Here is a 22,209-nt window from a genome sequence, read left to right on the forward strand (position 1 = left end):
CAGGGCACTTGGCTTGTCATTGCTGCTCAGCAAGTATTTGGGATAACTGATTTCATTTCCTGTTCTTTGCCTGTTTCGTTATTCACTGGTGTGGAGTGGTGACAGATCTGTTTCTTTTGCCTGCTGAAACAAATTACTGATTGTGTGTTGACCTCAAAATTAAAAAAAAAAAAAATAAAGCCCAAAAGGGCTGGGGATGTAACACAGCGTGAAGCCCTGGGTTCAGCCCCTGGGAGCACACACAGGTATTCGCCCACACACATGCGCAGAGACAGGCAGCTATTCTCTCTCCGCGCTGGAGGCTGGCAGTAGGAAATCCCCAGGGACCTGCCAGTCTCCTCCTGGGGACCCAGGGGTGGGATTCCTTTGCCCCTTAGCTTCTGCATCCCTTGGCTCGTGGCCACAGCAGTCCAGGCTCTGTCTCTGTGGTCAGATGGCCCCCACCTTCTCTGTGTCTCTCAGTAAAGACATTCGTCCCTGGAGTTAGGGCCCACTGGGATAATCTGGGCTCACTCCTCATCTCAGAATCCTGAACTTATTCTATCAGCTGAAGTCTGTGTCTGCACATACCCTGCATAAGGTCACCATTCCCAGTATGGAAGTAGGGCCACAGACATCTCGTCGGGGACCATACTCAGCCCACTAAAAGACTGGATAAAGAAGATGTGGTTTTTCTATAAAATGGAATATTACTCAGCCATAAAGAACGAGAAAATAGATTCATTCATAGGAAAATGGATACATATTGAAGATATACTCCTAAGTGAAATAAATAAATCACACATGTGTAAATACTGAATAGTTTCCCTGGTGTGAATAATCTGCAATAATACGTAAGATCCTAATAAGATTACTGACATTTAGAAATGGGAAGAAAGGAGCTAAAGGTGTAGGGAAGGTGGGACGAGTAGGGGAAGGGTAATAAGGGAAAAGAAAAAAATGTGAGATAACGAAAAGATGGAAATAAAGTGTTTGTGGATGGGGAGGGGAGGAGGGGGTGAAGGGAGGGCAGGGACAAGGGGAAAAAATGAGAACCAAGACCTGTCATGTAGAGGTACAAGATCCCAACAATGAATGTAACTGTACTGTATCCCTAAAATGTACCAATAAACTCAATTAAAGCTGAAAAAAAAACGAAGACACTTAGTTTTCTTTTCCCTTTTCTTTCTGGGCTGGTGATCAAACCCAGGGCCTTGCACATTCTAGGTAGGTCTCCTGGCACTGAGCTATGCCCCAGCCCTTAGATTTATTGAATTGGCTGCTTTTTAAAACTATGTAATAACTGTTAGCCGGTAGTTTTGCTTTTCCTACTTTTTTATTTGCATTAAGTAGCTCTTTACAGTTATGCTTATATATGTTGTTTTACATTTTATCTAGTAGGTTTCCTTTTACTCATTGATTTTTCAGTCCCAGAGTCTTTTCCTATTAGGTGTCTGATACGTCGTCATTCACATTGAAATAAAACCTTAAAAAATTGAGTTTTAAAATCTATTTTGAAATAAGTGTGCATTATGATGTGGCTATAATGAGCTAATGAATATAGGCATTGCCCAACATACCTTTTTTTTTTGTAGTGAACTTAATATCCATTCTTACCATATTTCACAGTCCATTATTATTATTTTTTTCTAGTACCTGGATGAAATGCAGAATCTTGCAAGGCGGGTGCAGTGCCACTGAGCTACATCCCTGGCCCCATTATCGTTATTATTGATATTCATCATCATGTTGTACAACAGAACTGTTAAATTTATTCCTCCCTTCTAACACTTGTATCCTTTGACTAGTATTTCTTTTTCCTCCCCCACCTAAGAAATTGAATTTTTAATCCAGTGTTCATTTATTTTGGTATATGCTGTAAAGTGAGAATGTGTACTTTGTTTTTTGGGGGGAGTTTGTTTGTTTTTGTTTTGAGACAAGGTCTTGCTATATAATCCAGACAGGCTTTGCCCTCACTCACTTTGTAGCCAAGACTGGCCTCGAACTCATGGTGATCCTCCTGTCTCAGCCTCCTGAGTTCTAGGATACTTCTAGAACTCAGGCATGTACCACTTTGCTTGGCTGAGAAGGGATGAAATTGTGTGTGGTGGGGGCAGGATTGAGAAAGAAATTGAGGGAGACATTGAGGTTTGAGTTTCAGATTGAGAGAAAACATGAATATAAATGAATGCAAAACCCAGGGAAATCCCAGTAAGGTCTATAGCTCTGTGGAACGCGTATGGTCAGGGTGTTCTTAGTGTAGTGCCGTTCTGTAAGATGTCACATCTTCATTCAGGTGGGCCTGTAGTTAACTAAAAATGAAAAGGGGCTGGGATGTGGCTCAGTGGTAGAGCACTTGCTTAGCACAGGTGGGGTCCTGAGTTCAGCCCCCAATACTGAAAGAAAAAAGAATTTGATTTTCCAAGTCTGATAAATAATTTATTATTTTACTTATGAAGCATCCTTTAGTAACTGTGATATATGCTAGTGTGTTTCATATTTATATGGGGAAAAATGGACTTCATTTGATATGTATTTGTCATCTTCCATCCAGGAACATGCTGTGTCCTTTTTATCCAACTTGTATTCTACCATTCTGTAAAATGTGTCGTTTCCTTCAAGTTCTTAATAGATACTGTTGAGTTTTGTATTGTTTTTATGGATGGCTATTTTTTCCATTGCATTTTCACCAGCTTATCTTGGTTGTACATCACTGGGTAGCACCCCACACCCTCAAATACATGGAATTCTTTTGACTGGGGAGAATGCTTTGAGCTCTGCCACTAGGGACAATGTTTAACAGGCTTCTTCCTTTAAGCTTGCAGTGGTGCGGTCAGTTATTTGTCAGGTTCTATCAATTTGAGTGTTCTCTGCTGAGGCGTGTGTGTGGGTTCCTTGTGAAGATACAGGGTCATGTTCTCTGGTTTTAAGGCTAAATTATTTTCTTGGCTTCCATGTCTTTGGCCACTGCCAAGGTAAAGAATCCACAGTGCATTTCTTGTGGTGTCCGAGGTCCACCAGGCTGAATGGACAACCCAGGGGTTCCATCTAGAGAGTGAGCTTAGCTGACCATAGACTTTCTTTCCCTCACACCCTGAAACATGAGGCATGGCTGAGTCCTGAGAGCATCAAGAAGGCTGCTAGCTGAATGATCCCAAATGTAAAAATACTCAGAAATGGAACTTGTAGCGTTAACTTCCCTGCAGGTCAATCATATGAAATCCGACTGCTGGAGAACCGGAAGTTGGGAGACTTTCAAGATCTAAACACAAAATATGTCAAGGTAAGCCTTGTGTGGGGGGAGCTGCTCACACTTGGAGGTCAGGGATGTGGGGCTGGCCGGCGGTGGGGAGGGGCCTCAGAGGGAGAGATGGTGCTCTGTGTGGCCTTCAGGGGTGCGCTGAGGCCCTGTTCCTGGTCTCTGGAGTGTCGTGTCCCAATGTAGAGCCAACAGGGTGGCAGCCTCAGGGCCAGAGTGGCTGGGACCAATGGAGCAGGCTCTGGGTCTTTGCCATTGTGAAACCTTTCTGAGCTTTAGTTTGTTCATCCACATGGAGGGTTTGCAAAGTATGTGAACGTAAAGCTTCTGGTAACCCTGGGGAAATGGTAGCCATTAAGCTGACTGTGGTGGTGCACATCTGTAATCTCTGCAGTGTGGGAGGCTGATACAGGGGATCACCAATTCAAGCTTAGCTGCTGGCAACACAGTGACTTAGTGAGACCCTCTCTCAACATAAAAAATAAAAAGAGCTAGGGATGTAGTGCAAAGGCCCTGGGTTCAATCCCCAGTACTAAAAAATAAAAAGGTAGCCATCGTTTTTACCATGCTAAGGATTCTTAGGGTTTTGAGAGGGACTAGTACACAGGTACTGAGGACTGGGCGGGAGCCACCGAGCGGGGAGGCTGGAAATGTGGGGCGGGTCTGCCCTGGCTGGGGTGGGAGGTGGTTGGGGTTCCTCCTGGGCTCCCCCTGGCCCCATGCCCAGTCGCCCCCGTCCCCTGTCTTCCCCAGAGCATCATTCGAGTGGTTTTCCACGACCGCCGGCTGCAGTACACCGAGCACCAGCAGCTGGAAGGCTGGCGGTGGAGCCGGCCGGGGGACCGCATCCTGGATATTGGTGAGTGCCAGGCTGAGGCTCTCAGAAAGCCCTGTTCTGAGGGAATTCTCAGAAGGCTTTGCAGAGGATGCTGAAGGAAGGGTGAGCATGGCAGAAACAGATGGGCAATGAAAGTGGAATTTTGGGGACTTGGGGACTGGCCCACAATGCTTTGTTTCTAGCCCTTGGGGCCAGGTGAATTTTGGAATTTAGAAGCTAGAAGGATAGGGCTCATATAAATGTAGGGAAGACTGCTAACAGGCATCTGGCCGCAGTATTTCTACAGCAAAACAATATGGGACACAGACTCCTAAGAGTTCTATAGTGATTCAGGTCAGGCTTTCTGCCAGAGAGTTCTCCAAAACTTACTTTCCAGGGCTTTGGGCACTTCAGAATGTGGTGAAGGAATTTGGACCTATGCTAAGGATCCTTCTAAACATTTGGGAGAGGCTGACACTTGCACTTTTGTGTGTGTGTGCACAGATATTCCACTGTCTGTCGGTATCTTGGACCCCAGGGCCAGCCCAACCCAGCTGAACACAGTTGAGTTCTTATGGGACCCTGCAAAGAGGGCGTCCGCATTCATTCAGGTGAGCAAGCTGGAGAGCTCTGGGATTCCGCCGAGTTCGCCAAAGCAGCCCATGTGGGCGGGGCTGACAGTGAGAGGAAGTGGGAGCCTGCTGCTTAGTCACAGAGCTAACCTGGTAACAGGGTTAGAGAAGGGATGCGGAATGTGCTGGAGTCCTGTTTGGGTTGTGCTTACATAAGCTACTAAAAAGATCAGTATTTCCTAGCAGAGATAATTGGAAAGTAAACATTTTCCCCATTATAGTTTCTACTGTTGAGTTAGTTATTTCTTTATCCACCCATAGGGTGGGTCCACTGCTCGCCAGGTGAGGTCAGGGTGGCCCAGGTTGTGGTCACTTTGGCTCCGTCCCCTCTCCTTTGCTTTCACTGTGCCCCGCCCACCCCAGAGTTTTCCCACCTATTTGTAAATCAGATCATGGATATAAAAGTGTAACACAGTATCTGTTCCTTGGGAATCACTCAAGAAAAGCGATCTCTTTTTAAACCAATATTCTTATTGTACTAAAGAATCATTATTATGATGTTATTATTATTATTGTTATTTTTATTATTGTTGTTGTTGGTACCGGGTATCACACTCGGAACCTTGAGCTTACAAGGTGGACAGTGGAACCACTGAACTGAACCCCTGGCCCATACTGTGTTTTCATAGTATATTACTATACTATAGTATAGAAACTACATTACTATAACATTGCTACATACTGTAGCAAGTATGTATCCTGTGCATCAGAAATGTGGAAATGGTTCCAGCATTCTGGTTATGCGTCCAGCCTGGTTAGACATCAGAGAGGGCTCAAGGGGCGAGGTCCCTGCCCTGAAGTCTGTAGGCTTTGCCAAGGGAGAGGTACCTTGGTGAGGAGCGAGAGCAGGGTTGTCAGGGACAGTGGCCTGGAGCAGTGATAAGTTCTCAGAGTGTTCAGCAGAGCCCGATGGAAAAGGGCCAGAGGCGGTAGGGTGTGTCTTGCAGCTGGAGGACCTGGAGTCCATAGGCTCGGTGGAGTGGCCTGGATGAGCAGGGAGCTGGTGGCCGATCCACATAGGAGGTGGCAGGGATGGTGAGCGACCCTGGGGGAGTCCAGACCTGCCTTGCCCACCCTGCCTGACTGCCTGCCCCTCGTCCTCTCCTTAGGTGCACTGTATCAGCACAGAGTTCACTCCCAGGAAGCACGGGGGCGAGAAAGGAGTGCCCTTCCGGGTGCAGATCGACACGTTTAAGCAGAACGAGAATGGGGAGTACACAGAGCACCTGCATTCGGCCAGCTGCCAGATCAAGGTGTTCAAGGTAGGACAGCTTCCTGACTTCCTGCTTGGGCACATCTGCCGGGCTTTTGTTCTGAGAGGCTTAGCCAGGAGCGCAGAATCCCTCTAGTGGAGGGCCTCTGTCTGGACTACCAGTGGGCACATGTCCATCTGGGGGTAGGAGCCTGCCCACCCCTGCCCATCCCTGTGCCACTTGGGCATCTTCTCATCCGGTTGTCTTGTCTGTAGCACCTGCTCAATTTCATCAGAAATGTTGGGGTCTCTGGATGTCAGCGCTGAGCTCTATAAGGACTATAAGAAGTACTGATTTATACATTTTTAGTCCCCTCCCCACAGCGCTTTATATGTGTTGGCAGGGTCTCACATCTAGGTAGATTTCCCAGACTGTGAAGTCATAACTTTCCCCCAACCTTTGTGCCTGGCCTAATGCAATTGTTATTCTCTATACTGGCTTTTTCTTGGAGTAGGAGGACTGAGGGTGTAGCTCAGCGGTGAGTGCTTCCCTAGCACATGGGAGGCTGGGTTTGATCCCTAGTTACCCCCGCTCACCATGCACACACAGGAGGAGGAAGGAAGGGCGGGGAGGGAGAGGGAGAGAAAAGTCTCAGAGGAAGAAACACATTTTCACATTTTTAGAGGTGCTTTGTATCTCTCCCATTCTTGCCTAATCTCCTTCTGGCTCCTGTCCTGTTTTTCTTCTCAATCTGCACTGATTATTTCCCGAAGGTAGTAGCCAGCAGTCCAGGTCGCTGTCCTGTGTGCCCTCAGGAGTGGGAGGGGTGCCACATCATTCTCAAGGCATGAGGATGGCCTTGTCCTCCGCAGGTCTGACCTGCACGCTCAGCCTCCAGCAGGTGCCTGCGAGTGAGTAGTCCCCTCTCAGGCAGGATCTTCCGAGTCCTTAGCCCATTGCCTGTCCCCTCCTCACCTCCTTCACATCAAGGGGAATTTGGGACCTGCTGACAAGATTCCGTCTGCTGGGGCTGGAGATCCAGAGTGAGTCATTTTTGACAGGGCCTCATGAGGGAGAAATCTGGGTCTGAGTTTCTCTTTCTGACCTGGGAATAGGTGTGGAAATAAATCCCCACCATAACCCTGGTGGACCCTGAAGACAGGACTGCTGTTCTCCCAGGTAGCATCCTCCTCAGGACCTGTTACCCAGGGAGTCCTCGGCCGGGATTCGGGGTGTGTGTGGATACTGGCAGCCTGAGCAGGCTCAATGGTCTCTGCACTTGGGACCCTGACTCGGAGAGGGTCTGCCTCCAGAGGGTGACTCCCCAGCCCTGGCTGGCTGTGGATGGGGACACGCTGGTCAGTTAGTGATACTGGCCCAGGTGGGGAGGCAGAAGTGGCGTTAGGAGCTGGAGTCTGTCTTTCTTGCTAGAGGAGGAGAGGAGCTGTCTTCAGAAACCACTGAGGGTTAGGTAGCCTGGAAGAGAAGGCCCCCGGGGCAAACTGGCACTGCTGCACTTGTTTTCTATTGTTGTGCCAGAGTCAGTGGCTTAAAATGATGCACCTTAATTACTTAAGCCAGGAGTTCAAGACCATTCTGAGCAACACAGTGAGATCTTGTCTCAAAACACACAGAGAAACCCTAAAACAAGGGCTGGGTGCAGTGGTGCATCCCTGTAATCCCATCTCTCAGGAGGCTGAGGCAGAAACATCACAAGTTTGAGCCTGGCCTTGGCTGCCTGGCTCCTTGGCAACTTAGCCCTGTCTCAAAAAAAAGAACAATTAATAAAAAGGCTGCAGATATAGCATAGTGTTACAGCTCCAGGTTCAATCCTTAGTACCATGATTGATAGCTAGCTAGCTAGCTAGATAACAATGACATTAAAAATAAAAAAGGAACAGGGGCGGAGCTCAGGGTAGAGGGCTTGCCTAGCCTGTCCAAAGCCCTGGCTTCCACCCCCAGCACTGCAAGTCAAAATAAAACAAAACAAAAACCCCAAACTATGTCCCGAGATATCGTCACCTCGATCAGGAGCCTGAGGTGGGTCTGGCTTGGCTGACGGGGTCACTGGGCCAGCATTCCTTGCTGGAGACCTTGGGGAAAATCCACTTCCTTTCCCTTTCTGGTGTCCAGAGGTCCCTATCTACACCATAGCCTCGAGCCCCTCCCTTTGAAGCCAGCAAGAGGGACCCTTGTCCTTCTCACTGGGAGCCACCTGACCTCTCTGTTCCTTCCCCTGGTCTTTCCACTCAGGTGGTCAGGACTGTCTTCCTGTTTGAATGTCAATTGATTAGCATCTTAATTCCACCTGCAGATGGAATTCTCCCTTTGCCACATAAGATAACACCTTCACACATTCTGGGGATCAGAGTGTGCGGACATCTTTGGGGCCACCGCAGCCTCTGGGCCCTCTGCTCACTTTGGGAACTAGCAGTTTTGATCCACTGTGAACATCCTGTGGCCAGAGGTCCCAGCCCGGCCTATGGTTCATGTTTGGTGGATCTGTCATTCATGGCCCCTGCCTCGTGCCCCTGCTTCTGTCGGGACGGGCATCACTCTGATTGTGAGGCCCTGACCCCTTTTTATGTGACTCGGTTTGCTGGGCGCCCAGTATCGGCAGCCTGTCCTGCTCTCGTGTAGTCATGCAAAGGTAGGGATGTCACCCTGCTACCCTGTGCGTGAGATTAAGCTGGGAGCACTGCAGGAGTCCTCAGAGTTGGTGTGAGGAGGTTTCCCCACAGATGGCCAGCATTTCCCAGCCCGCCATAATAAAACAGACCCGACCAGTGGCCACTTCATCCACTTCCTTGGCTCCTCATGGGTGGCTCCAGGAGCACGCTGTGATTTGTCCTGTGCCTCCAGGGTCGGCTCCCTTCTGGAAGCAATGGCCATTAGTAGCAATCTTTTCCAGGCACTTTCCCATGAGTGGCTGAGTGGCAGGCCCAGTAGCAGGCTCCACGAAGGGCTGCAAGTTTGAACCTGGTCAGGTGAGAGAGCAACTGTCCTGTCCAGGAGATGCTGCTGTGCTTTGGGGTCCCGAGGTGAAGTAGACAGGCCTGGGGTTTCCTGCCAGCCGCCACTTTGGCTCCTCTTAGACAGATTGGACCCTGTGCTTGTACTTGCAGCCAAAGGGAGCTGACCGGAAACAGAAGACAGACCGGGAAAAGATGGAGAAAAGAACCGCTCAAGAGAAGGAGAAGTACCAGCCGTCGTATGAAACCACTATCCTCACAGAGGTGAACCTTGGGCTGGGGACAGGACCTCCAGGGCCCCTGCAAGGTCAAGGCTGTCTCTTAGCGTCGAGTGCCTCGCTGGAGAGCACCCACTCAGCTGTGCCCGTTCTCTGGGCTGGGTCGGCCTTCATCATGGCTGGGAAGGTGTTTCAGAGGTTGTGTCTCGCTCTCTGCTGCCTTTGAATGCATTTGGCTTCCAAAATTAGGGTGTTTTTTTTTTTATTACTTTGAATAGGTTAGTTCACACAGCGCAAAATTCAGCATAGTGTACAACGCAAAATATCCCAGCCACCACCACCCCAGCCTCTCTGCTGGTCCCCCCTGGGAGCCCATCGGCCTGGCCTTCCGCTTACCTGCAGTGATGGCGTGTGCAGCTCTGCCCCACGCCAGCCATGTACATGGACACACTCTTCTGCACCATGCGTGGCTTCCATTTAATTGCTTATTTGGACCCTGTTCCCTGCCTCTTCATAAAGAGCTTTCTGGCTCCTTGTCCACCTTTTTCCTCTTTCCGAGTAATGGCCGATCAGTGGATGTGTTATCGTTCTGGGCTCTGTCATTGCAGACAGTGGTGCAGGGAATTATCGGGCTTGTGCAGGTCTGCAAGGAGCGAGTCTGTCTACAGGGCTCCCTTCCCAGAGTGGGTTGGGCTGTGTATCTGCTGACTTTCGTGGGGGTTGAAACAAGGTCTCACTATGTAGTTCAGGCTGGCCTTGAACTCATTGTATAGCCCCAACTGACCTCCAAGTTTGTGGTGATCTTTCTTCCTCAGCCTCCCAAGTACTGGGGTTGCAAGCATAAGCCACCTGGTCCTTCTTTCCTTTTTACTTTTTCTTTTTAATTTGGAGGACAGAACTCAGGGCTGTGTGCGTGCCAGGCAAGCACTATGCCACTGAGCCACAGTTCCAGCCCCAGCCCGGCTATTTTGTTGTTTGGGTAGATGCTGAAAAGCATTTCTTCTTAACCCTAACACCAAAGGCAGCCTGCTGCAGCCGTCCTCATGTCTGGGGCTGACTTGAAGGTGTCACGAGCTGTAGTCAGCACATCCCCACTTACTGGGCTGTGTTTCTTTCCCAGAACAACTGTTCCTTGCTGTGTCCTGCAGTCGGGCCAACTAACCAGGGCTGGCATTTCCTCACGGCGTAGCTGGGCTTCTGCGGAAGGCGTGTACGAGGCTTGACCCGCTGGCCAGCTGGCTGTGTTATGGCGAGGCTTGGGCACAGAAGCACCGAGGGCAGGGTGGGCAGCGCCAGCCCTGAATGTGCCTGCCGCACGCGCGCGCGCGTGTGTGTGTGTGTGTGTGTGTGTGCCGCTGGCCACAGCTGAAGAGAAGCTGCTGTCAGGTGGTGTAGAATCTAATGTGGCCCAGCACGTGGTGTCTTATCTAGTGGAGGCCAAAAGTAGCCGGAAAGCTGTGGTCCAGGAAGAGCCCTGCCCACTTCAGGGGCTGCATTTTTATGGATTAGAACTCAGACCCCTTCTTTCCCACACCTCGTCTTTGCCTGTGCTGGCGAGGCTGCCAGAAACGTCCCTTCCCTAGTGATACTTTCTCTTCCTGGTTGAGCCTTGGCTCTTTGCTGTTCTCTTGGCTTCCGGCAGAGACAGGTGCTGGCAGGCTTCGTGCCCATCCATCCCCGCTGTCACAGCGTGATGTAGGTGCTGGAAGCCCTCTGGGCCTCAACCTCAACCTTGGGAGGTTGCCGACTCCCTCTTCTATCAGCTCATCAGCTCTCCTTCTCTGGCTGGTGGATTAGTACCAACCAATTCCAGCCCATGCTCACAGCAGTTAAACATTTACCGAGGCCGGGGTTGGGTGAGTGATAGTAAATCTTCAGGAATGCTCCGGATTGCCAGCAAAGGCAGAAATGTGTAGTTCGTCCGCTCACTTCCCCCAGCAAGGCTGCGGGTCTTTGCTTCTGGAACCCAGGCGGCTCCGTACTGGGCTTCCACACTGGAATCTCCTGAGGACACAGATCGTAGCCCATGTGAGTCTGTCTCCGGGAACCCCCAGCAGGAAGGAGGCTGGAATGGAACGGACACCCAGAGCTGTGCTGCCAGAGCACAGGTGCCGCTCGGCCTTGCCACAGCCCTGTCCACATGTTTTTCTTTTCGAAGAGGAGAGATTTTGATACTGAATGTTATATTTATGTTTTCCTTAGGAGTTGCCCGTGGTTGCTCTGGCACGCACGCACCCACACTGGTCTGTACCAAGAAGAAGTTTCTGAGCAGCAGGCCTGTTTTGATCATCCTCTTTTCTTTTGGGCTCACCATCACATGACTGATGTTTCCTTCTTGGGTTTGACTACTAAGAATCTCAAGCAGATGCCCTTCCCAGGTTGCTTGTTCAGGGATGACTTCCTGAACGTCACACAGCTTCTCTCCTGTTTGGCTTCTGCCGTGTGACCCTGGGAAGCTGCCCAGCTGTGGCTCACTGTAGACTACAGTGAATGCAGGCTACGTGAGGACAGGCTGGTGTCGTGCGCTGGTGTTGACAGCTGTGTGCTTGGAAGGGCCAAGTTGACGGGCTGGTCCCTTGTCGTCTCTTTTCCTTTAGATTTCTGCTCGTGAGTCACACTGCCTTGTCTCTCCTCCCGCAGTGCTCTCCGTGGCCTGATGTGCCTTACCAGGTGAACAGTGCCCCGTCCCCGAGCTACAATGGCTCTCCCAACAGCTTCGGCCTTGGCGAAGGGTAGGTCTCACCTTTCTCCCTTTAGGTCCCTGGATTGAAGAGTGGGTGGGTTCCTTTCTTGGTTTCCCCTTCTTTCCATTGTCTGGCATCTGTTTAGGTCTCAGCGTGGCTCACTGGTGTCACAGCCACAGCTGTGTTTAGCTTTTGCATGGTTTTTTCTGTGCTTCTATCTACATGGCTATAAACATCATCTGGTGGGGTAGCAGCCCACAGCTTTCCTTGTGAAACGAGGGCCTGAAGCGCCTTAGGACAGCCTCGTGGGCTGTCCCTAGAGAAGGCTAGGTGGCCCGGGTGGCTGGGAACCCCTTTCTAGCTCCTTATCAGCTCCCATGCATACTCACTGTGAGGAACATCTCCACGGAGGGTCCTTCCTGCCCTGGGTTTCAGAGTTTATAACCCTGAAGCTGACCTCACTGCCACCTGCCTCGCTTTGCAGATGGCCAGGTGCTTGGTCTCAAGGTTGCTGTGACAGGACATTGCTGAGTCACCGGAAGATTGTGACTGTCACAGGCTGTGTGGCCCAGGGCCCACAGCCTTACCTCAATGGGTCCCAGGCCTGCTCTAGGTGCAGGAATGGAGGCAGAGGCATGCCAAGCCAGGTGATTTAATAGGTGAGCGCAAAAGCCAGATGGTTTCTGTGCATCACTGTCTTGAAGCCTACCTGGCAGACTTCTCGGAACTTTCTAGGTGTCTCCAGTTCTTTCTAGATGTTCCCAGAACTTTCTAATGAACTCTCTAGAGAAACAGCAAGGTTGTCCATGAACTTGATTTTGCCAAGGTGAATCATCCTCTTGAGAGACAAAGAAAAGGGTTATATTGGGCCAGGGATTTAGCTCAGTGGCACCACGCCTGCCTCTCAAGGGTAAGATCCTGAGTTCAATCCCCAGTACCAAAAACAAAAATAGAAAAGGATTATATTTAGGTCAGGCAGGCCTAGTTTTACACATGCACCTTATTCAGGGCAACTTCCTTAACCTCCCTGAGCCTTGGTTTCCCCACTACAAAAGGGAGTAGAATTCCATGTGGGCCAAGAGTGTCGCGCATGTGATGTCTGGCACTCTGTAGACATTTCGTGAAGGCTAGCTGCTAGTAGTAGCAACTGGCTTGAGAGTCATTTTTGTGAGAGTTTTTTTTTAAATTATGGTGAAGTCTATGTAACATAGTCTTTAGCGTACGGATGAGCAGCATTAAGTACACCGCTGCCGTTGTTCAGCTGTCACAGATAACTGTTTGAGAGGTCCATTCGGGGCTATCTTTCTCTTGCCTACAAGTGCAGGTGTTCCAATCTGAACCTTCCTGAGTTGGCCCTGCTGGGGACACCTAGGCAGCATTCTCCTTACGGATAGATGCCAACCTGTGGATGCTTGTCCGCTGCAAACTCCAGCAATATGGAAAGGGTTTGGCCACAGCTTTCCAGGTGCTGATTACTTGGAGCAGTGTAGCCCGGTCCCCATGGTCAGCCTGTCTTCCCCTTGGGCCAGGGCCGGGGGTGGGGATTCTCATCAGCCGCAAGGGGCCTCAGAGGGTTCTCTGCCTCCTTGGGACAGGGTGTCAGCAAGGCCCAGGGCAGTGTGGCCCTGCAGAACTTCCTGCCTGCACTCAGGGGTTCTTCAGGGATTCGGAGGGAGTGGACTCCGACTTCTTTCATTTGTCTGACTCTAGACCTTCTGGAGGACTCATTTCATGTAAACCAGTCTCATATTTGATGGCACAGTAGCACCTGGCTAGGTAATGGGCCTCTGGGAACTGTGCCCTTCCTCATTTCCTGTCCCTTTTCCATCACAGCAACAGCTCGCCGGCCCACCAGGTGGAGGCTCTGCCCATGGGCAGTGATGTAAGTTGCGCCAGGCTCTGGGGTGGTGGCCCTGGTGGGCTCTGAGCAGCACCCTAAGGCCTCCTCTCTCTCCCTCAGCACCTGCTGCCATCCGCCTCCATCCAGGATGCCCAGCAGTGGCTTCACCGCAACAGATTCTCCCAGTTCTGCCGCCTCTTTGCGAGCTTCTCAGGTGAGCGGCTTGGAAGTTTGTTTAGGACCCACAGGCACCTGGGAAGCACTGTCCAGGACCTGCCCTCTGCCCTGCGGGGCTGTAGCTGTGTCCCCAGTAGTCTGGGTTTCCTCTCATGTGTGTGGGCCCTGGGCCAAGGCCAGAGATAGGAGATTCTGCAGGTACAAAAAGCTGCTCCTTGATGTCCGCGCTCCAGTGTGACTTTGGGGGACTTTTGGCTGACTTTATCCAGCTCCCCCCACCTGTAGAAGTGCGTAGGCTCTGGCCTGCCCTGGAAGGGCTCCCTTGGCTAAACAGGGCAGTGGACACTCTGCATGTCTTTGCCGTATTTTTCCTGCCAAAAAGTACTACTTGTCTTGTCTTCAAAGCTACAACCTGGGGTTTGGAGGTAAAGCCATAGGTGAGATGGAAAAGCTGCTACTTTCTTCTTTATAAAGATTTTGGAGCCTGGGTGTGGTGGAGTACACCGGTGATCCCAGCAGTTCAGGAGGGTGAGGCAGGAGGATTGCAAGTTTGAGGCCAGCCTGGGCAACTCAGCAAGTCTTCAACTCAAAATAAAATAATAAAGGTCAGCAGTGGAGCTCAGTGGTGGTGCACCTGCCCAGCCCTGGGTTCCTTCCCAGTACCAAAAGAGGGAAAGCCCAATTGAGTGTCCTCAAAGAGAAGTCTGGAGCCAGAGGTACAAAGTTGGCCTGAGCCTTGCTGTCAAGCATGTTCAGTCCAGGGTGACTAGGAGGAGAGGTCTGGCCTACAGCTGGAGCAGTTTCCTCAGCCATCTGCGGCAGTGGAAGAGAAATAGCGTCTGCTCATTTCCAGGGCTGCGTCCCTGAGAGCCTTTGGTGTGAGGGGTGGGCGCAGTGGGGGACAGGCCGGACCCTGCCCTCTGGGGCTTGCAGCTTTGATTAGTGCAGACTTGTGAACCGCCCTGTGCAGTGCAGTGTGGAATGCCTGTGACAGGGTGGACTGGTCACTGTTCTGGGCTGGGCTGGGTGGGGGAGGGCTTGCCTAGGTCTCCTTGAGCAAAGGCTAGAGAGCAGGAGGAGGGGAACCAATTGAGTGGGCTTTGGGTAAAGAGCTTTGCAAGCAGAGAGAAAAAGAGCAAAGGCCACGAGATGGATGTCTTCTTGCTGTGGTCACAGAGCAGAGAACTCAGGTGACTGGGGCAGAGTCCCAGAGGTTGAGCCTGGGGAGGCGATGAGGTCAGAGAGACCCAAGGGACCCAGGCAGGGGGAGCCCCAGGAGAGCAGTGGAAGGACCTCAGTGTTCACTGCCAGTGCAGAGGGAGCCTGTGTCCCGCAGAACCGACCTGACAGCATCTCAGGTTGCAACTTCGAGCATGCTAGTGCTTAAAGAGTACAAGGTGGTAGGGCTGCGTGGGGAGAGTGCTTCAGGACACCCTCGGGGCAACTCCTGCCAGAGCCAGAGCCGGAGCTATGCTGTGACTCAGCAGATGCACCATCTGTGCTGACCAGTGACGTGTAGGAGAAGGATTCACAGAGCCTCTTCACAGCGCCCCAGAGCCCATCAACAGAGGGAAAACTGGTGTATTCACACAGTGAAGCACATATAATAATGGGCCTGGATCTGCGTGGGGGGGGCTGGGGATGAGGACGAGGGCCTGTGGCAGGTTCAGGTTCTGCCCCTTAGTCTGTGCTGGTCCCCAGGGGATTCCAGATTGTCAACCGCCTGCAAGTGGTGCACTTCTACACAGACGTGCACATGTAGTCACTGCCGGTGATGCCCGCAGGTGAATGTGAGTGAAATTCCGGAGCGGGGGAGAGGGCAGGGCCTGCTGAGCAGCCATACGTTTTTGCGAGCACCAGCTTTTGGCTTCTGACACCTTGTGAGCTGCGAACTTCGAGGCGGTTTAGCTGTTTGTCATTCCTCTTGTGAGTGTCTGATACTCCCTGAGGGGAGGCTGAAGTGTCTGCAGGTGCTCAGGAATGGAGCCCTTTCCTGTGCCCCGCTCGGCGGGTGACTCATTTCCCTGTCTAGGTTCTGACTTGCTGAAGATGTCCAGAGATGATCTGGTGCAGATCTGTGGCCCTGCAGATGGCATCCGGCTCTTCAACGCCATCAAAGGCAGGTGGGTGTTGGTTTCTCGGGGAGCCTGGCGGGCCCCTCGCTGATCTTCTCGGACTGTGGGTAGGCTGGCTGGTGGGGGCTGGGCAGCCGACCAGTCCAGGAGCCGTTGGCCACTGTGGCCTTGGAAGCTAATGTGCTCATGTGACCGTCAAACTTAGTTTAAAATTTTATTTATTTTTTTTCCTCATTGAGTTTATTGGTACATTCTAGGTATACAGTACAGTTACAGTCATCACTGGGATCTTGCACCTTTACCTGTCAGGTCTTGGTTCTCATTTTTTCCCCTTGTCCCTGCCCTCCCTTCACCCCTCCTCCCCTCCCCATTCACAAACACTTTATTTCCATTTTTTCATTTTCTCATATTTTTTTCTTTTCCCTTATTCCCTTTCCCCTACCCTTCCCACTTTCCCACACCTTTAGCCCCTTTCTTCTTATTTCACATTGTCAATTATCTCATTATTAAAATTTTATTTAACTCCGGAGAACTTCACTTTTTATTTTCTGGTTCTGGGGATCATACCCAAGATCTCATGTGTGCTAAGCATGCACTCTACCATGGTGCTATACCTCTAGCCCTACACCTAATTTTTTTTGTTTTGTTTTGTTTTTTTTGAGAAGGGTGTCATTATGTAGTTTAGACTACCCTCGAACTCAGAGCGATCCTCGTGCCTCAGCCTCCTGAGTTCTGGGATTACAGGTGTGTGCCACCACGCCTGGCTTCTACGCCTAAATCTTCATAGCCACACAGCACAGTTTTAAAGAAGCGGGGGTGGAGGGAGAGAGAGAGGGAGAGAGAGCCTACACGTGCACTTGGGCTTGGATCCCGTATCTTCCTCTTATGAGCTCTGTGGTGAGGGAAGCCCTTTACTCTCCCGAACCTCAGTTTCCTCATCTGTGAATTATAATGATCCAAGCTCCTTCAAAGGCTGTGTGAGGATAGCATGAGTCCTGGGCATAAAGTTCTTTTTATTTGCTTTGCCACTGAGCTACAGCACCTGCCCACTCTTGACACCTTGGCTGTGGCAGGGCCTGGGGAGGGTCACCCATTTTTCTTCCCCCAGGCAGTTCTGAGGACAGCTCTTAAAGGCCCAGTGGACTCGATTCTGCCCCTTCCAACCCTTCCAGGAAAGGCACCGTGCGTCCCATCCCCATCTTGCTTCCCCGAATCTTTCCTACTATAGGCTGCACCCTGTGTTCTGGAACATTCTAGCACCCTAAAGCTTGGTCGGCCACATGGAAAGTTTGTTTCCTTTCCTTCTGTTAGGAATGTGAGGCCAAAGATGACCATCTATGTCTGTCAGGAGCTGGAGCAGAACCGAGTGTCCCTGCAGCAGAAGCGGGATGGCAGCAGTGACAGCAGCCTGTGTGGTGAGTCATAGAGAGCAGAGAACAGCCCAGACCCAAACATCCAGACCCTTCAGCCTTGGCCTCCACGGCCTGGCCCAGACTCTGCATCTCTGAGGAGCATCTAGGCCTCAGCCCCTGCTTTTCAGTATTGGCCTCTGAAGGACTGGCTGTCTCCTCAATTTCCCACGCATTTAAAGGGCAGCCATGTGTGTTCTTGGGCAGTATGTAGTGTGTGTCTGGCCTCACTTTGGGCAGCCATGCAGGACACTGTTGCCCCCATGCGCAGTCCGAGGCTTTGGGAGGTGTCGGCTATCTCCAGGTCCTCCTACCTCCTGTGAGTGGCAGAGTCGGGATTTGAACCCATGACTGCCCATGGTAGAGCCTCTTGTTTCCCCAGACTGCTCTCCACCTGGCTCCCAAGGAGAGGAGATGTAAAATCTAAGGTGTCTGCTCACTGCCCTCACTCTGAGCACTCCTGGTAGCAAAGGTTATGATGAGCTGCATCAGCCGGGGGTCTTTCTAGTTCTTTATGGCCTGGGGACTGATTTGTTTCAGGTATAAAATCAGAGAATAATGGAACTGGCTCCACAAGGTTGAAGAAGATAAAAAAGAAGCACCATTAGAATTCTGCACCAGAGGGGCCTTAGAAGTGAGGCCTGGGTTCTTCCCAGTCTGAGCACAGGCAGAGACTTGACACGGTGACCATGTTCTCCAGCCACGGTCTGACAGTGACTCGGGAGAGTGCAGCTCAGTGTGGCTGCAGCCCTGAAGCCTCGCCACCCTTATATAGGAACCGCCGTGTGCACTTTGACAGTGTCCGGCCCCCAAGCAGGGTTTTGAACAAAGTGTTCCTTAGTGGAGAGAGAAGTTCGGGAACCTGGAATTTAATCCAGTTGTATTTGCTTTTGAGGACCTCGAGTCCCCTCAGAATTCATTAATTGGCCAGGTTGTTGTCCCTGGAGTTTGTTCCTGCCCTACAGCCCTGGCTTTGTCTAAGGAAGCGCTCCCATTGTCAGCATCCCTGAGCAGACTGCGCCCCTCTGGGGCCTCGCCTGCACCGTGGGACTCACCGTGCTCAGGCTGTGTGTGTCTTGCTTGCATGGTGGGAAGGAAAGGCCCAGGCCCAGGCCTTTCTGCTGTCAGGTAACAGCAGCCCTGGCTTTGTCTAAGGAAGCGCTCCCATTGTCAGCATCCCCGAGCAGACTGCGCCCCTCTGGGGCCTCGCCTGCACCGTGGGTGTGTCTTGCTTGCATGGTGGGAAGGAAAGGCCCAGGCCCAGGCCTTTCTGCTGTCAGGTAACAGCTGTCTTTACACGTCAGTCTGCCACCTGAAGCCATCAGTCACCGTTTAGACTGGGAAGGATGGAAAGGTGGCCTGGGACTCTTCCTTCCTTCCCAAGCAACATGTGTACCTGGCTGCACAGCGGAATCACTTGCCTCCGACCCCAGCTGTCCTTGGGTCTGGAGTGGGTCCAGGAATCTCTGTGTTTCAGGGAAAGGGGAGCAGAGAGCCACGGCCTGGCCTCCATCCACCTTCGGGCGGGGTGCACTGTGCCTCAAGCTGAAGGCTTCTGGGCAGGTGCCCATCGCCTTGCCAGGGGCTTCCTTACCAAGCAGCGATTGCTTCCTTAGGGTGGGGTGGAGGGGCATAGACAGGAGCCTGCTAACTTAGTGGCCACATAAAGAGAAGGTGCTCTCCTCTCCTCCCAGTGTACCACGCCATCTTCTTGGAAGAGCTGACCACCTTGGAGCTGATTGAGAAGATCGCCAACCTGTACAGCATCCCCCCCCAGCACATCCACCGCGTCTACCGGCAGGGCCCCACGGGCATCCACGTGCTGGTGAGCAATGAGGTGAGGCTGAAGCCAGCCCAGCCCCCGGCGCTGGGGACCCTTAGCCAGCAACACTGTGCCACCTGCTGGGGTACAGGGGCTCCCTGGGGTGCAGGCTGGAGAGCTCTGAGCCACGTGTGGGGCTGGGTGCCCTGCAGGCCAGTGGGCACAAATCCCACTCCTGCTCCAAAGCTCTGAGCTGGGGCTGTGGAATGACAGCAGTACTCTCCCGGAGTGGGCTGTGGCCTTAGGGTGAGTCTCGGGAGAGGTGAAAGGGCTTGGGGGACGGATGGGAGCGTCTTGGGCTCACAGGAGCTGATGGCAAGGGTCTCTACTCAAGGGTGAAGGTGCTGAAGCTCCCAGGTCTGTGCCCAGAGACACAGGCCCTGTGTAGACAGAAGCAGCTGATGTCACAGGCCCAGGTATTGAACAAGACCCCCTCGGAACTGTGCCCACTTTCCGAGGAATGGACTGTTGATAGGCTGCTGTCCAGGGATGCCTTCTATGCACTGTGTAAAAAAGAGGCTTTTAAGCTTGTTCTGTCCCAGGCCTTCCTTCCTAATAATAGTGACAAGTGGAAGCCCATGCTGGGTGCTGTCAGTCCGATTTCTGTCCCATAGCCAGGGGTGGGGCTGTGGTGGGGACCCAGGTGATCCAGCTGCCAAGCTGCGCTCTGAGCCGGCAGACACCCCACTTCTCTCGAGAGGAGGGCTGTGTTGGTGGGAGCCAAGGTAGGACCCCAAACCCTAGCCTGGCCCCCAGGAGCCCCTAAGCCACTTCCAGAAACTGAAATCCCCTGTGTGGAGATTAGAGAAGAAATTGGGGACTGGAATAGTGGCTAGAAAAAGGAGCGAAAATGTGGGCTTCGGAGTCAGTTTCTCCACCCAGAACTGCCTCCTGCCCGCTGAGGAGCCTGGGGAAAATTTACACGGCCTCTCTGGGCCCCAGATTCTACATCTGAAGATGGGGGTGAGTTCACCTGTGAGACTGGCTGTTACATAAGGGTAAAATAGAACACAGCGGCAGGAACCAGGAGATGCTAAGTAATGCGCCCCTTGTAACTGACTGTGCCCATGCTAGGCACTTGTTTTTGTTTTTGTTTTGTACCAGGGATCTAACTCGGGTCCTTGAGCCTTCAAGGCCGTTGGCGGCACCACTGAGCTGTATCCCCGGCCCTAGGCACTTGTTTTTAGGCAAGATTGTTTTCTTTCTTTAGTTCATAATGAGTATAAGTCAAGCAGTAGAGAAGAGCAGATGGCAGCTGTGAAAGACCTTTTTTGGCCCCAGAAGGGCTGGCATCAGGGTTTAATGTGATTCTGCCAGATGTTTTGGGTGCGTCTGTGTGCCTGTCCTAGTGCGTGTGGGTAGACAGGTGTGGAATTTAAAATACACAGTGAAGATTCAGCTGCTCACTCATCGGCAACTTGCAGTTTCTGTAGCCAAGTCAGAAGTCCTGCCATGTGGTTACATTCACACCCAGCGCAGCTATCTCTCTGCTCCAGTTTTACACCTAAGGAAAATGAAGCGCGCAGCTCCTGACACGAGCGCTTACCTGAGAGAGTGGCCAGAAGACAGCCATGCCCTGAGCATGGGAAGTTGTAGTGAATTTCTTTTTGTGAAGACAAAAGGCAAGAATGTGGGGAAGCCTTGCAATTTCGTGGGTCCCGGAGGAGGTTCCTGCCCTGCTCTCCCTGTGCCCTAAAGAGCAGGCAGTTAAGCAAGTGAAGCAGAGAACACAGCTCAAATGCCACCCTGGCTAAGTAGGCGATTCTTATGCCCCAAAGTCTCCTTGCCTCTTAACCCTGAATCAGTTGGAAACCTTTGGTTCCTAATTGCCTAGAGCGCCTGAGGCAGCCTGGCCAGCTGAGTAGCCGGCTGCTGGGGTGCAAGGTGCTTAATTAAACACGCGAGTTACTGATTAAGCTTGCGGAGGCTTTAGGCTTTCTGTGCCCAAGTGGTGGGGTTCCCAACAGCCTTGGATGGAGCAGGCAGTGGGATAGAAAAATGTGTTTCACACATCATTAGGCCCAGCAGAGAGGGGCAGGGGTCGACAGTGGATGGATTTCTAAGATTTGAGGCAAAAATCCAGAGCAAGCAATAGAATGTGAGTTCATTTTTGTTTTGTGTTTTGTGGTGCTGGGAATCGAACCCAGGGCCTTGTGCATGCCACACAAATGCTCTCCCACTGAGCTACGTTCCCAACACAGGGGTTGCTGTTTTTTGCATTTGCCAAGGAGCTTTGCTGTCGTGTTGTGTATTGTGTAGTTCTGCATGCACATTTATGTGTGTGAACACTGGTATATTTTTAATATTCTTGAAGTATCTGCCATGAAATATAGCATACATCCCCAGCTCTTTTTTTTATTTTGAGTCATGGTTTCACTAAGTGGTTACATTGCCCAGGCAGGACTTGATCTTGGATCCTCCTGCCTCAGCTTCCCAGAGTGCTGAGATTATAAGTGTGAACCTCTGCGGCCAGTTTCTGCCTTGTATTTCTGAGATTCTGGCGTGCTGGGTGGACAGCTGGACGTCTGGGTTTTCCTGAGCAGTACGTATGTTCATATCACAGTTGGTTAGCTTCTGCGGTTGACTGATGTGGACGTTGCTTTGAGTTTTGTGTTACTGCAGACATTGCTGCTCTGAGCATTCTCATGCATGTCTCGGTGTGCGGGAGTTTATCTCGGGCATGCTGTCCGTCCAGCTTTTTGGCTTGCCTGGGCCACACTGATGATGAGGAATAGTCTCAGGTCTTGTGTAAAATACACAAAGTAGTTAATGGATATACGTAACCATGCTGCTTTAACTTACTATGTTGGGACATAACACAGCGAGGCCTAAATTTAGTAATTAAATAAGGAGACTTAAATAAGAATAATTAATGGCAATAAACACCTGTCTTCACAAGCACCGCATATGCAGGTGGGTTAAAGTGCTGTTGCTGGTAATAGCTGAGTTTTACCCACAAAACCACACATGCTGATGTAGTGGCTGATGCCCATGGGCGCATGTGTCTGACTCACCTGTGGGAGGCGAAGTCAGTGCTGCGCTGTAGCCTCCCCTACATGATGTCCTGTCATCGCTTGTGCAGCCTGGGTTGAGCACTGAGCAGTGTAGTCGTTAAAAGTCTCAGTAAAAGTC

The 22,209-nt window shown here is 51.5% G+C and overlaps 1 protein-coding gene across 1 annotated transcript in view; it reads left to right on the forward strand.

The window, feature by feature from the left end:
• The window catches only part of Tfcp2l1 (transcription factor CP2 like 1), a 73,662-nt gene that overhangs the window by 45,661 nt on the left and 5,792 nt on the right, over positions 1–22,209 (forward strand). Inside the window, exons 5-15 of the mRNA XM_010632335.2 lie at positions 3,186–3,262; positions 3,992–4,097; positions 4,560–4,666; positions 5,797–5,949; positions 9,006–9,116; positions 11,711–11,802; positions 13,588–13,636; positions 13,715–13,808; positions 15,804–15,894; positions 17,158–17,261; positions 18,950–19,092. Of these exons, the coding sequence (XP_010630637.1) occupies positions 3,186–3,262; positions 3,992–4,097; positions 4,560–4,666; positions 5,797–5,949; positions 9,006–9,116; positions 11,711–11,802; positions 13,588–13,636; positions 13,715–13,808; positions 15,804–15,894; positions 17,158–17,261; positions 18,950–19,092 (1,127 nt within the window). The remainder of the gene's footprint in view (positions 1–3,185; positions 3,263–3,991; positions 4,098–4,559; positions 4,667–5,796; positions 5,950–9,005; positions 9,117–11,710; positions 11,803–13,587; positions 13,637–13,714; positions 13,809–15,803; positions 15,895–17,157; positions 17,262–18,949; positions 19,093–22,209) is intronic.

Source organism: Fukomys damarensis, unplaced genomic scaffold (assembly GCF_012274545.1).
Source record: "Fukomys damarensis isolate Sample0158 unplaced genomic scaffold, DMR_v1.0_HiC HiC_scaffold_29, whole genome shotgun sequence".
In the NCBI taxonomy this organism is placed as follows: Eukaryota; Metazoa; Chordata; class Mammalia; order Rodentia; family Bathyergidae; genus Fukomys; species Fukomys damarensis.